We start from the raw sequence: 16340 nt of genomic DNA on the forward strand, positions 1-16340 counted from the left end.
GAAGAGAGAGGAGTAGGGGGAGAGAAGAGGGAGAGAGAGAGACAAGAGAGAGGAGAGAGAGGAGAGAAGAGAGAAGAGAGAAGAGAGAGAGGAGAGAGGAGTAGGTCAAGAGAAGAGAGAGAGGAGAGAGAGGAGTAGGGGAGAGAGGAGAGAGAGGATTAGGGGGAGAGAAGAGAGAGGAGAGAGAGAGGAGAGAGAGGAGTAGGTCAAGAGAAGAGAGAGAGAGAGAGGAGACAGAGGAGTAGGTCAAGAGAAGAGAGAGAGGAGAGAGAGAGAGGAGAGAGAGGAGTAGGTCGAGAGAAGAGAGAGAGGAGTAGGTCGAGAGAAGAGAGAGAGGAGTAGGTCAAGAGAAGAGAGAGGAGTAGGTCAAGAGAGGAGAGAGAGGAGTAGGTCAAGAGAAGAGAGAGGAGTAGGTCAAGAGAAGAGAGAGAGGAGAGAGAGGAGTAGGTCAAGAGAAGAGAGAGAGGAGAGAGACTTTCACTTTATTTTCCATTAGAGAAAATAAGTAGTACCACCCACCCAGTGGTCTGACAGACAGACAGGCAGACAGACAGACAGACAGACAGACAGACAGACAGACAGGCAAGCAGGCACAGAGAGACAGACAGACCTCTGCATTATTCAGTGTGTACCAGTCATTCAGATGATCAGCCTGAGAAAAGCATTGTGCCGAATCATTGATTCACCTTCTATCCTAAATAACAACTCATTATGTGGTCGATATTAGCCAATCTGCACAGGGCTTGTTTAGTGGCTGGACCTATGCCTCTCAACGTGTGTTTACAGAGAGAGACACGCATACAAATCCCACACAAAAGAATGTGTAACCTTTATTTAAGTAGGAAAGTCAGTTAACAACAAATTCATATTTACAATGATTGTCTACCAGGGAACAGTGGGTTAACTGCCTTGTTCAGGGGCAGAACAACAGATTTTTACCTTGTCAGCTCGGGGATTCGATCCAGCAACCTTTCGGTTACTGCCCCAACGCTCTAACCACTAGGCTGCCTGACGCCCCAAGACACAATAGATAGTAAGGAACAGATAATGAAGGATACAGTATATACATATGAGATGAGTAATGTGAGATACGTAAACATTCTTAAAGTGGCATTATTAAAGTGACTAGTGATCCATTTATTAAAGTGGCCACAATGTCAGCATTTAGTTTTGAATCATTTTAATTGAATATATTGTTGGTGTGGTCATCTTTAGGTGTTACTGTTATTGGTCTTTTCTGGAAGACTCAGAACATACAGTTGTATTGCCTAAGTCCCTTCAGGGGGGTTTTCACAGTGGCTCTATTCCCACCAAACCCCAGCTAAAAAGGATGTATGTTAAATCTGGTGTTGGGATGACCAGTCCAGAGTGCAGATTATCTGGTGTTGCCGACAGACAGACAGAGACAGAGACAGAGACAGAGACAGAGACAGAGACAGAGACAGAGACAGACAGACAGACAGACAGACAGACAGACAGACAGACAGACAGACAGACAGACAGACAGACGGGCTGGAGGGGTAAGAGGGTTCTGGCACCAGCTCCATCAAACATTACACCAACAGGCAGATTCCCCAGACACCTCTCCACTGTGGTGATGTATTGTGTATCAGACACTGTTTTCCTGGGCTTCAGAGAAACATGCTGGGGAGACCAGTGTGAGCTTGGAGAGACAGGGGGAGAACAGTGTGAGCTTGGAGAGACAGGGGGAGAACAGTGTGAGCTTGGAGAGACAGGGGGAGACCAGTGTGAGCTTGGAGAGACAGGGGGAGAACAGTGTGAGCTTGGAGAGACAGGGGGAGACCAGTGTGAGCTTGGAGAGACAGGGGGAGAACAGTGTGAGCTTGGAGAGACAGGGGGAGAACAGTGTGAGCTTGGAGAGACAGGGGGAGACCAGTGTGAGCTTGGAGAGACAGGGGGAGACCAGTGTGAGCTTGGAGAGACAGGGGGAGACCAGTGTGAGCTTGGAGAGACAGGGGGAGAACAGTGTGAGCTTGGAGAGACAGGGGGAGACCAGTGTGAGCTTGGAGAGACAGGGGGAGAACAGTGTGAGCTTGGAGAGACAGGGGGAGACCAGTGTGAGCTTGGAGAGACAGGGGGAGAACAGTGTGAGCTTGGAGAGACAGGGGGAGAACAGTGTGAGCTTGGAGAGACAGGGGGAGACCAGTGTGAGCTTGGAGAGACAGGGGGAGACCAGTGTGAGCTTGGAGAGACAGGGGGAGACCAGTGTGAGCTTGGAGAGACAGGGGGAGAACAGTGTGAGCTTGGAGAGACAGGGAGAGACCAGTGTGAGCTTGGAGAGACAGGGGGAGACGCTGGGGAGACCAGTGTGAGCTTGGAGAGACAGGGGGAGAACAGTGTGAGCTTGGAGAGACAGGGGGAGACCAGTGTGAGCTTGGAGAGACAGGGGGAGACCAGTGTGAGCTTGGAGAGACAGGGGGAGAACAGTGTGAGCTTGGAGAGACAGGGGGAGACCAGTGTGAGCTTGGAGAGACAGGGGGAGACCAGTGTGAGCTTGGAGAGACAGGGGGAGAACAGTGTGAGCTTGGAGAGACAGGGGGAGACACTGGGGAGAACAGTGTGAGCTTGGAGAGACGCTGGGGAGAACAATGTGAGCTTGGAGAGACGCTGGGGAGAACAATGTGAGCTTGGAGAGACAGGGGGAGACCAGTGTGAGCTTGGAGAGACAGGGGGAGACCAGTGTGAGCTTGGAGAGACAGGGAGAGAACAGTGTGAGCTTGGAGAGACAGGGGGAGAACAGTGTGAGCTTGGAGAGACAGGGGGAGAACAGTGTGAGCTTGGAGAGACAGGGGGATACACTGGGGAGAACAGTGTGAGCTTGGAGAGACGCTGGGGAGAACAATGTGAGCTTGGAGAGACAGGGGGAGACACTGGGGAGAACAGTGTGAGCTTGGACCTGCGGTATGACTGACTTTTACCCAGATGTGTGTGTGTGACACAAGCATTTTGGAACAAGTCAAATCAAAGTGTGTCATGCGCCGAATACAACAGGTGTAGACCTTACAGTGAAATACTTACCAACAGTGCAATTTTTAAGTAAAAAATAGGTATTAGGTGAACAATAGATTAGTGAAGAAATAAAAACAACAGTAAAACGACTATATACAGGCACCGGTTAGTCGGGCTGATTGAGGTAGTATGTACATGTAGATATGGTTAAAGTGACTATGCATATATGATGAACAGAGAGTAGCAACAGCGTAAAAGAGGGGTTGGGGGGCACACAATGCAAAAAGTCCGGGTCGCCATTTGATTACCTGTTCAGGAGTCTTACGGCTTGGGGGTACACCCGCAATAACATCTGCTAAACACGTGTATGTGACCAATAAAATGTGATTTGCGTACAATGCCTGTGTATGACGCCTGTGTACGTACTGACCTTCACTGAGAGTACAACGTGGAAAAGACACCATCAACAATTACTGAATTACGGCCTTATTTTTAGACTCTTCAGTGGTCCAGTGACTCTCCAGAGGGACACTCACCTGGTGCAGGGCAGTGAGACCGTCCTCGTTGCACAGGTCTGGACTGACATTGTTCTTCAACAGGTAACGTACTGGAACAGAGGGAGAAATAGAGAGGAAGACATTAACTAACCATGCTACGCTTTCAGACCCATTACATTAACTAACCATGCTACGCTTTCAGACCCATTACATTAACTAACCGTGCTACGCTTTCAGACCCATTACATTAACTAACCGTGCTACGCTTTCAGACCCATTACATTAACTAACCGTGCTACGCTTTCAGACCCATTACATTAACTAACCGTGCTACGCTTTCAGACCCATTACATTAACTAACCGTGCTACGCTTTCATACCCATTACATTAACTAACCGTGCTACGCTTTCAGACCCATCCACATTACACCAACAGGCAGATTCCCCAGACACCTCTCCACTGTGGTGATGTATTGTGTATCAGACACTGTTTTCCTGGGCTTCAGAGAAACATGCTGGGGAGACCAGTGTGAGCTTGGAGAGACAGGGGGAGAACAGTGTGAGCTTGGAGAGACAGGGGGAGAACAGTGTGAGCTTGGAGAGACAGGGGGAGACCAGTGTGAGCTTGGAGAGACAGGGGGAGAACAGTGTGAGCTTGGAGAGACAGGGGGAGACCAGTGTGAGCTTGGAGAGACAGGGGGAGAACAGTGTGAGCTTGGAGAGACAGGGGGAGAACAGTGTGAGCTTGGAGAGACAGGGGGAGAACAGTGTGAGCTTGGAGAGACACTCACCTGAAGACATTAACTAACCATGCTACGCTTTCAGACCCATTACATTAACTAACCATGCTACGCTTTCAGACCCATTACATTAACTAACCGTGCTACGCTTTCAGACCCATTACATTAACTAACCGTGCTACGCTTTCAGACCCATTACATTAACTAACCGTGCTACGCTTTCATACCCATTACATTAACTAACCATGCTACGCTTTCAGACCCATTACATTAACTAACCATGCTACGCTTTCAGACCCATTACATTAACTAACCGTGCTACGCTTTCATACCCATTACATTAACTAACCGTGCTACGCTTTCAGACCCATTACATTAACTAACCGTGCTACGCTTTCATACCCATTACATTAACTAACCGTGCTACGCTTTCAGACCCATTACATTAACTAACCGTGCTACGCTTTCAGACCCATTACATTAACTAACCATGCTACGCTTTCAGACCCATTACATTAACTAACCGTGCTACGCTTTCAGACCCATTACATTAACTAACCGTGCTACGCTTTCATACCCATTACATTAACTAACCATGCTACGCTTTCAGACCCATTACATTAACTAACCGTGCTACGCTTTCAGACCCATTACATTAACTAACCGTGCTACGCTTTCAGACCCATTACATTAACTAACCGTGCTACGCTTTCAGACCCATTACATTAACTAACCATGCTACGCTTTCAGACCCATTACATTAACTAACCGTGCTACGCTTTCATACCCATTACATTAACTAACCGTGCTACGCTTTCATACCCATTACATTAACTAACCGTGCTACGCTTTCAGACCCATTACATTAACTAACCATGCTACGCTTTCAGACCCATTACATTAACTAACCGTGCTACGCTTTCATACCCATTACATTAACTAACCGTGCTACGCTTTCATACCCATTACATTAACTAACCGTGCTACGCTTTCATACCCATTACATTAACTAACCGTGCTACGCTTTCAGACCCATTACATTAACTAACCGTGCTACGCTTTCAGACCCATTACATTAACTAACCGTGCTACGCTTTCATACCCATTACATTAACTAGCCGTGCTACGCTTTCATACCCATTACATTAACTAACCGTGCTACGCTTTCATACCCATTACATTAACTAACCGTGCTACGCTTTCAGACCCATTACATTAACTAACCGTGCTACGCTTTCAGACCCATTACATTAACTAACCGTGCTACGCTTTCAGACCCATTACATTAACTAACCGTGCTACGCTTTCAGACCCATTACATTAACTAACCGTGCTACGCTTTCAGACCCATTACATTAACTAACCGTGCTACGCTTTCAGACCCATTACATTAACTAACCATGCTACGCTTTCAGACCCATTACATTAACTAACCATGCTACGCTTTCATACCCATTACATTAACTAACCGTGCTACGCTTTCATACCCATTACATTAACTAACCATGCTACGCTTTCAGACCCATTACATTAACTAACCATGCTACGCTTTCAGACCCATTACATTAACTAACCATGCTACGCTTTCAGACCCATTACATTAACTAACCATGCTATGCTTTCAGACCCATTACATTAACTAACCATGCTACGCTTTCAGACCCATTACATTAACTAACCGTGCTACGCTTTCAGACCCATTACATTAACTAACCGTGCTACGCTTTCAGACCCATTACATTAACTAACCGTGCTACGCTTTCAGACCCATTACATTAACTAACCGTGCTACGCTTTCAGACCCATTACATTAACTAACCGTGCTACGCTTTCAGACCCATTACATTAACTAACCGTGCTACGCTTTCAGACCCATTACATGAACTAACCGTGCTACGCTTTCAGACCCATTACATTAACTAACCGTGCTACGCTTTCAGACCCATTACATTAACTAACCGTGCTACGCTTTCAGACCCATTACATTAACTAACCGTGCTACGCTTTCAGACCCATTACATTAACTAACCGTGCTACGCTTTCAGACCCATTACATTAACTAACCATGCTACGCTTTCAGACCCAACAAGCCCTTCACACATGGGTACCACATGTGTATTGGCAGTGTGTAGACCTATACTGTAGATGGGTAAATTATGATATTGGCAGCGTGTAGATCTATACTATAGATGGGTAAATTATGATATTGGCAGCGTGTAGATCTATACTATAGATGGGTAGATTATGATATTGGCAGCGTGTAGATCTATACTATAGATGGGTAGATTATGATATTGGCAGCGTGTAGATCTATACTATAGATGGGTAGATTATGATATTGGCAGCGTGTAGATCTATACTATAGATGGGTAGATTATGATATTGGCAGCGTGTAGATCTATACTATAGATGGGTAGATTATGATATTGGCAGCGTGTAGATCTATACTATAGATGGGTAGATTATGATATTGGCAGCGTGTAGATCTATACTATAGATGGGTAGATTATGATATTGGCAGCGTGTAGATCTATACTATAGATGGGTAGATTATGATATTGGCAGCGTGTAGATCTATACTATAGATGGGTAGATTATGATATTGGCAGCGTGTAGATCTATACTATAGATGGGTAGATTATGATATTGGCAGCGTGTAGACCTATACTGTAGATGCAGTCAGTCACCGGAGCCTACATGTTCCTGTTCACCTAAATTACCCCTTACATTTACCTCATTAAATCAACCCAGAATCCATTCATTATAGTTTATCATATTACAAAAATTAATTTGAGCAGAGGTGAACGTTATTCAAACCATAAATGAAGGTCAGGACATTAACATCACCATGGTAACCTTGATAGGACAGGGCTGCAGGTGACATAATCAAATCAAATCAAATTTGGCACATACACATGGTTAGCAGATGTTAATGCTAGTGTAGCGAAATGCTTGTGCTTCTAGTTCCGACCGTGCAGTAATATCTAACAAGTAATCTAACAATTCCACAACAACTACCTTTTACACACAAGTGTAAAGGAATGAATAAGAATATGTACATATAAATATATGGGTGAGCGATGGCCTGACGACAAAGGCTGGTGTTATTGTAGTTGTTCCCTTCCTGTGTGTGTGTGTGTGTGTGTGTGTGTGTGTGTGTGTGTGTGTGTGTGTGTGTGTGTGTGTGTGTGTGTGTGTGTGTGTGTGTGTGTGTGTGTGTGTGTGTGTGTGTGTGTGTGTGTGTGTGTGTGTGTGTGTGTGTGTGTACAGTGCATTCGGAAAGTATTCAGAGCCCTTGACTTTTCCCACATTTGTTACATTACAGCCTTATTTTAAAATTGATTAAATAAATGTTTTTTCCTCGTAAATCTACACACAATACCCCATAATGACAAAACAAAAAACAGGTTGACATTTCTATACATTTACAAAAATAAAAAACAGAAATACCTTATTTACATAAGTATTCAGACCCTTTGCTATGAGACTCGAAATTGAACTCAGGTGCATCCTGTTTCCATTATTCATCCTTGAGATGTTTCTACATCTTGATTGGATTACACCTGTGGTAAATTCAATTGATTGGACATGATTTGGAAAGGCACACACCTGTCTATATAAGGTCCCACAGTTGACAGTGCATGTCAGAGCAAAAACCAAGCCATGAGGTCGAAGGAATTGTCCGTAGAGCTCTGAGACAGGATTGTGTCGAGGCACAGATCTGGGTAAGGGTACCAAAACATTTCTGAAGCATTGAATTGAAGGTCCACAAGAACACAGTGGCCTACATCATTCTTAAATGGAGGAGCTTTGGAACCACCAAGACTCTTCCTAGAGCTGGTCACCCGGCCAAACTGAGTAATTGGGAGAGAAGGGCCTGGGTCAGGGAGGTGACCAAGAACCCGATGGTCACTCTGACAGAGCATCAGAGTTCATCTGTGGAGATGGGAGAACCTTCCAGAAGGACAACCATCTCTGCAGCACTCCACCAATCAGCCTTTATGGTAGAGTGGCCACTCCTCAGTAAAAGGCACATGACAACCTGCTTGGAGTTTGCCAAAAGGCTCCTAAAGACTCTCAGACCATGAGAAACAAGATTCTCTGGTCTGATGAAACCAAGAATGAACACTCTGGCCTGAATGCCAAGCATCACGTCTGGAGGAAACCTGGCACCATCCCTACGGTGAAGCATGGTGGTGGCAGCATCATGCTGTGGGGATGTCTTTCAGCGGCAGAGACTAGTCAGCATCGAGGGAAAGATGAACGGAGCAAAGTACAGAGAGATCCTTGATGAAAACCTGCTCCAGAGCGCTCAGACTGGGGAGAAGGTTCACCTTCAAACAGGACAACAACCCTAAGCACACAACCAAGACAACGCCTGAAGTCTTTGAATGTCCTTGACTGGCCCAGCCAGAGGTTGGACATGAACCCGATCGAACATCTCTGGAGACCTGAAAATAGCTGGGCAGCGACCCTCCCCATCCAACCTGACAGAGCTTGAGAGGATCTGCAGAGAAGAATGTGAGAAACTCCCCAAATACAGGTGTGCCAAGCCTTTAGCCTCATACCCAAGAAGACTCGAGGCTGTAATCGCTGCCAAAGGTGCTTCAACAACGTACAGAGTACAGGGTCTGAATAATTATCTAAATGTGATAGTTCGTTTTCAATGTTTAATACATTTGCAAAAATGTCGAGTATTATGGAGTATTGTCTGTAGACTGATGAGGGGGGAAAAAAGGATTTAATCCATTTTGGAATAAGACTATAACGTAACAAAATGTGAATACTTTCCAACTGCGCTGTATATATAAGCCCTGAGGTCTGATGTAACTCAGTGTACAGTACATACTGTATAACCACTAAACAACAACATAGCTGACAGAAAGGCATGCTGGTCTCTCTGGGTTATTTCTGACAACACTATCCTCTGATTTAATAACGGACACAGCACAGAAATGGGCATAGCTCTGGGTGCTGAGATGGGTTGAAAGATGGAGGGTTGAGAGAAAGAGAGAGAGAGGATGATAATTATCACACACACGTAATTCCCTACTAGGTATTTGACCTTGAAACCGTCAAAGCTCCACCCACACGCAACATAAACACACACCCCTGTTTCTCACCTCAGCTGCACATACTCCCAGTACAGTACCCTGTATGCCTATGGTACAGTACCTAACCTAGCCTACACTTCACAGTGTGTCAGCAGATTTAGTCTAAGGCCTCAAAGGTGTTACGGCCCTCCTCAGCATCCCCATCCTGATCATTACTGTTACACTACCTTCCTCTGTCCTCTGTCTTTACTGTAAACATGCTCTACTACCTTCCTCTGACCTTACTGTAAACATGCTCTACTACCTTCCTCTGTCTTTACTGTAAACATGCTCTATTACCTTCCTCTGTCCTTACTGTAAACATGCTCTATCAATTTCCTCTGTCCTTACTGTAAACATGCTCTGCTACGTCCCTCTGTCCCTACTGTAAATATACTCTGCTACCTTTACCTGTCCTTACTGTAAACATCCTCTGATACCTTCACCTGTCCTTACTGTAAACATGCTCTGATGCCTTCATCTGACCTTACTGTAAACATGCTCTACTACCTTCCGCTGTCCTTACTGTAAACATGCTCTACTACCTTCCTCTGACCTTACTGTAAACATGCTCTATTACCTTCCTCTGTCCTTACTGTAAACATGCTCTATTACCTTCCTCTGTCCTTACTGTAAACATGCTCTACTACCTTCCTCTGTCCTTACTGTAAACATGCTCTATTACCTTACTCTGTCCTTACTGTAAACATGCTCTATTACCTTCCTCTGTCCTTACTGTAAACATGCTCTATTACCTTCCTCTGTCCTTACTGTAAACATGCTCTATTACCTTCCTCTGTCCTTACTGTAAACATGCTCTACTACCTTCCTCTGTACTTACTGTAAACATGCTCTATTTACCTTCCTCTGTCCTTACTGTAAACATGCTCTACTGTCTTCCTCTGTCCTTACTGTAAACATGCTATATTACCTTCATCTGTCCTTACTGTAACCATGCTCTATTACCTTCCTCTGTCCTTACTGTAAACATGCTCTACTACCTTCCTCTGTCCTTACTGTAAACATGCTCTACTAACTTCCTCTGTCCTTACTGTAAACATGCTCTATTACCTTCCTCTGTCCATACTGTAAACATGCTCTATTACCTTCCTCTGTCCTTACTGTAAACATGCTCTATTACCTTCCTCTGTCCTTACTGTAAACATTCCCTACTACCTTCCTCTGTCCTTACTGTAAACATGCTCTACTACCTTCCTCTGACCTTACTGTAAACATGCTCTACTACCTTCCTCTGACCTTACTGTAAACATGCTCTACTACCTTCCTCTGACCTTACTGTAAACATGCTCTATTACCTTCCTATGTCCTTACTATAAACATGCTCTACTACCTTCCTCTGTCCTTACTGTAAACATGCTCTACTACCTTCCTCTGTCCTTACTGTAAACATCCTCTGATACCTTCATCTGTCCTTACTGTAAACATGCTCTGATGCCTTCATCTGTCCTTACTGTAAACATGCTCTGATACCTTCATCTGCCCTTACTGTAAACATGCTCTGATACCTTCATCTGTCCTTACTGTAAACATGCTCTGATACCTTCATCTGCCCTTACTGTAAACATGCTCTGAGACTGATGAAAAAGATATCTTCTTCTCACAGCCGCTGTATCTCTGACACAGCTTGTAGAACATTCTGAGTGTGGCAACCCACTAGAAAGAAACCAGCAGGGTGAATCCTAATTCCCTTATTGACATCAGTGCATGACTCAGTTGAAGTTCGGATTCGCCCTGGACTGATTAGAGAGAAATCATTAACATATTAACCATCTGCCCAACTCAATGCGATCAGGAATGCAAATTAAGCCTAAACTGTCAGCTATAGCTTGGCCATCGAGTTTAAATTAGACATTTAACAGAAATTCCGGCCTAAGGTCAGCCAAAACCCATCAGTGGTCACCCTGTCTTGTTATTATTATAATTATTTTTGTTTACTTTTTACCCCTTTTTCATGGTATCCAATTGGTAGTTACAATCTTGTCTCATCGCTGCAACTCCCATACGGACTCGGGACAGGCGAAGGTCGAGAGTCATGCATCCTCAGAAACACGACCCTGCCAAGCCGCAGTGACACACTGCTCCCTTAACCCGGAAGCCGGGCGCACCAATGTGTCGGAGGAAACACAGTACAACTGGAGACTGAAGTCAGCCTGCACACTCCCGGCCCGCCACAAGGAGTCACTAGAGCACAATGGGACAAGGACATCCCAGCCAGCCAAACCCTCCCCTAATCCTCCCCTAACCCGGATGATGCTGGGCCAATTGTGCACCGCCACATGGGTCTCCCGGTCACGACACAGCCTGGGATCGAACCCGGGTCTGTAGTGACGCCTCTAGCACTGCGATGCAGTGCCTTAGACCGCTGCGCCACTCAGGAGGCCCTGCCATGTCTTTTTGATGTGTTCAAACGTTACATCTAAATCAGTACCCAGCCATTCACAAACATGCATATCTGAGCCCAGAGCCAATCACTGTGACAGTAATGTGCACATCTTTGCCTCTATCCCCCCAGATATCCTCCTGGCCACACTCTGAAAAACATTTATTATATTTTCCCTTCAACATTTCCAGTGCTGCAGAGAGGCAATAACACAAGCAGTGACACCTGCCTAATGGCATCTGCCTGTCTCAGTGTCAAGCTGCTGTCAGTATCACATGCCTCCAACCAGCTTTGCTGATAATTTTAGGATTCAGAAAATATGACACAAAATAATGAATTTAGATTATTCATTGGGCACTAGAGGCTCAGGCAAAGTTCTATGTGGGGGGGGGGGGGGGGGTATATTCTTTCAGACAGGTGAAGGTGAAGGCTAATGCATCACCAGAGTCCTGTCCTTTGCTTAGACATAAAAAGTGAGAGCTTGGGACTATAAGGTTATATCTGCAAAAATATGATTCAGAGATAATTGGCTTTTAAGTTCCGAGGTTTGAATGGTGTCAGCAATTTTTTTATCTTGTATTCTTTTGAACTTAGCAATATGAATTTGGGTATTTAGAGTACTATATAGGTACAGAACATGGCTATAGCAATAACTACATTTTGACAAAAATACAGATAGAACCGTATAGTCCCAAGCTCTAAAAGTGGAAGCAGAGAAGTGTTGTGAGGTGTTGCTGTGTATTCATTTAAAGGGGAAGCTGTGCAGTGTTGTGAGGTGTTGCTGTGTATTCATTTAAAGGGGAAGCAGAGAAGTGTTGTGAGGTGTTGCTGTGTATTCATTTAAAGGGGAAGCAGAGTAGTGTTGTGAGGTGTTGCTGTGTATTCATTTAAAGGGGAAGCAGAGTAGTGTTGTGAGGTGTTGCTGTGTATTCATTTAAAGTGGAAGCAGAGAAGTGTTGTGAGGTGTTGCTGTGTATTCATTTAAAGGGGAAGCAGAGTAGTGTTGTGAGGTGTTGCTGTGTATTCATTTAAAGGGGAAGCAGAGTAGTGTTGTGAGGTGTTGCTGTGTATTCATTTAAAGTGGAAGCAGAGATGTGTTGTGAGGTGTTGCTGTGTATTCATTTAAAGGGGAAGCAGAGAAGTGTTGTGAGGTGTTGCTGTGTATTCATTTAAAGGGGAAGCAGAGAAGTGTTGTGAGGTGTTGCTATGTATTCATTTAAAGGGGAAGCGGAGAAGTGTTGTGAGGTGTTGCTGTGTATTCATTTAAAGGGGAAGCAGAGAAGTGTTGTGAGGTGTTGCTGTGTATTCATTTAAAGGGGAAGCAGAGAAGTGTTGTGAGGTGTTGCTGTGTATTCATTTAAAGGGGAAGCAGAGAAGTGTTGTGAGGTGTTGCTGTGTATTCATTTAAAGGGGAAGCAGAGTAGTGTTGTGAGGTGTTGCTGTGTATTCATTTAAAGGGGAAGCAGAGAAGTGTTGTGAGGTGTTGCTGTGTATTCATTTAAAGGGGAAGCAGAGAAGTGTTGTGAGGTGTTGCTGTGTATTCATTTAAAGGGGAAGCAGAGAAGTGTTGTGAGGTGTTGCTGTGTATTCATTTAAAGGGGAAGCAGAGAAGTGTTGTGAGGTGTTGCTGTGTATTCATTTAAAGGGGAAGCAGAGAAGTGTTGTGAGGTGTTGCTGTGTATTCATTTAAAGGGGAAGCAGAGAAGTGTTGTGAGGTGTTGCTGTGTATTCATTTATATTGAATGAAGGAAAGGAGTAGTGAAGGCATGCAGACAGGCATACAGACAGGCATGCAGACAGGCAGACTGACAGGCATGCAGACAGGCACACAGTCACACAGACAGGCAGACAGGCAGGCATGCTGGCAGCCAGGCCGATGCCAACAGAGGACAAAAGATCCCATGACCAAAGCACCAAACAGCTCAAATGGTCTATTAACTGCAGAATAGAAAACAGAATACATCCCTTCTTTCATAAATGGAACAAGGGAGAAGTAGGGAGAGTGTTCATTAAGACAAAGCTTGAAGAACATAGAAAACGATCTACCCTCTGGGACCATCTGAATAACTGTCGGATGTAAACTGTTAAAGGATACAGTTCAGTAAATATAGGTTATTATCCATTTAGTCTGAATCAGACATCAATGTATGTTAACGATGAGGATATGAATCCCTCTTAGTGCATCAAGCTTGGTCTCAACCCATTTAACGTGCACTTATTTTCCTTCTTCTTGAACTGCACTGTTGGTTAAGGGCTCGTAAGTAAGACTGTCACGGTAGTCTACACTTGTTGTATTCGGCGCATGTGGTTTGATTTGATACACCCTAGTCAAAAAATCCTATAGGATTCCAATAAGAAAATATTATTAGAATCCAAAAGAAAGTCCTCTTAGATTTTGAAACCAGTCCTATACAATCCTATAGGATGTGTTCTTAATTCTGATAGGATTTTTTATTGGAATCCACAACACACATAAGGGTCTCTAAAGTGCGACCATTTTGGTTGCATATCCTCCTAAATATTTTGCTGTGCGACTTGGAATTTTAGGCAGCACAAGTTTGACATTTTTTTTTTTTTTTTAAATAAATAAATACAAACAACGGGATACTAATTGAATAGGCTTTGATGTACCTCGCTTTTCAAGTGACCATGGTGGTTCCACCATTACTACAGACAAAAACCGCTTGTCTCAAACGTTAAAAAGTTACCGCCACTATGTTTTTTTCCTTCTATTGCGCATTGGCGCTGAAACTGGTTGCAACTCAGTTGGCGCTGAAGCAGGTTGCAACTCAGTTGGCGCTGAAACTGGTTGCAACTCAGTTGGCGCTGAAACTGGTTGCAACTCAGTTGGCGCTGAAGCAGGTTGCAACTCAGTTGGCGCTGAAGCAGGTTGCAACTCAGTTGGCGCTGAAACTGGTTGCAACTCAGTTGGCGCTGAAGCAGGTTGCAACTCAGTTGGCGCTGAAACTGGTTGCAACTCAGTTGGCGCTGAAGCAGGTTGCAACTCAGTTGGCGCTGAAACTGGTTGCAACTCAGTTGGCGCTGAAACTGGTTGCAACTCAGTTGGCGCTGAAGCAGGTTGCAACTCAGTTGGCGCTGAAGCTGGTTGCAACTCAGTTGGCGCTGAAGCTGGTTGCAACTCAGTTGGCGCTGAAGCTGGTTGCAACTCAGTTGGCGCTGAAGCAGGTTGCAACTCAGTTGGCGCTGAAGCAGGTTGCAACTCAGTTGGCGCTGAAGCTGGTTGCAACTCAGTTGGCGCTGAAGCAGGTTGCAACTCAGTTGGCGCTGAAGCAGGTTGCAACTCAGTTGGCGCTGAAGCTGGTTGCAACTCAGTTGGCGCTGAAGCAGGTTGCAACTCAGTTGGCGCTGAAGCAGGTTGCAACTCAGTTGGAGCTGCAGCTGGTTGCAACTCAGTTGGAGCTGCAGCTGGTTGCAACTCAGTTGGAGCTGCAGCTGGTTGCAACTCAGTTGGCGCTGAAGCAGGTTGCAACTCAGTTGGCGCTGAAGCAGGTTGCAACTCAGTTGGCGCTGCAGCTGGTTGCAACTCAGTTGGCGCTGCAGCAGGTTGCAACTCAGTTGGCGCTGCAGCTGGTTGCAACTCAGTTGGCGCTGCAGCTGGTTGCAACTCAGTTGGCTGGCCGCATTTTACATTCATAAACCATGTAATATTACTTTGCAATTTCAATTACAGGTATTTGTAGCAACATTTTAACTTTTATAATAAACAAATGTCTCTACAGGGTTACAGATTAGTTTATAATTATTTGTTATTTTCTGGTGCCCCTAACTTTAAGTTCTACCAATGAACATTTCAATTTAGAGCCCTACCCACATTCACAACCATCTCCTTACTCTACAGAAATGAAAGAGCTTCAACTAATGAAAGCTCTACACTGAGTCTACAAAACATTAGGAACACCTGCTCTTTCCATGACAGACTGATCAGGTGAAAGCTATGATCCCTTATTGATGTCACTTGTTAAATCCACTTTAATCAGTGTAGATGAAGGGGAGGAGACAGGTTAAAGAAGGATTTTTAAATCTTGAGACAATTGAGACATGGATTGTGTATGTGTGCCGTTCAGAGGGTGAATGGACAAGACAGGATTGAAGTGTCTTTGAAAGGGGGTATGGTAGTAGGTACCAGGCGCACCGGTTTGTGTCAAGACCTGCAACTCTGCTGGGTTTTTCACAAATCACCATTTCACGTGTGTATCAAGAATGGTCCACCACCCGAGGGACATCTAGCCAACTTGACACAACTGTTGGAAGCATTGGTGGAATCAACACGGGCCAGCATCCCTGTGGAACGCTTGAGTCCATGCTCCGACAAATTGAGGCTGTTCTGAGGGCCAAAGGGGATGCAACTCAAGAAGGTGTTCCTAATGTTTTGTACACTGTGTATATTTGAGAGGGAGGGAAAGTTGGGGCTGAAAAGAGGAAGAGAGAGAGAGCGCAATAGAGAGATACTGTCGATTAGAGAGGAGAGTAGACAGACTGTGATGGTGAATCTGTTGGTGTAAATGTTCCACACCCTACAAGCCCAGAGTAGACCACACTGTCTCTGATGGGGAAAGCACAAACACAGATGATGAGAGAAGACAATACGGGGACTTTCTACAGTATGCAACGGAATCTCT

At 44.9% G+C, this 16340-nt stretch overlaps 1 protein-coding gene across 2 annotated transcripts in view; it reads right to left on the reverse strand.

Moving 5' to 3' along the window:
• Nucleotides 1-16340, reverse strand: part of LOC139553842 (protein phosphatase 1 regulatory inhibitor subunit 16B-like) — a 176170-nt gene that overhangs the window by 66175 nt on the left and 93655 nt on the right. For both annotated transcript variants that reach the window (XM_071366579.1, XM_071366587.1), the window contains exon 3: nt 3507-3577. In XM_071366579.1, the coding sequence (XP_071222680.1) occupies nt 3507-3577 (71 nt within the window). The remainder of the gene's footprint in view (nt 1-3506; nt 3578-16340) is intronic.

This window comes from Salvelinus alpinus, chromosome 2 (genome assembly GCF_045679555.1).
Source record: "Salvelinus alpinus chromosome 2, SLU_Salpinus.1, whole genome shotgun sequence".
Taxonomy (NCBI): domain Eukaryota; kingdom Metazoa; phylum Chordata; class Actinopteri; order Salmoniformes; family Salmonidae; genus Salvelinus; species Salvelinus alpinus.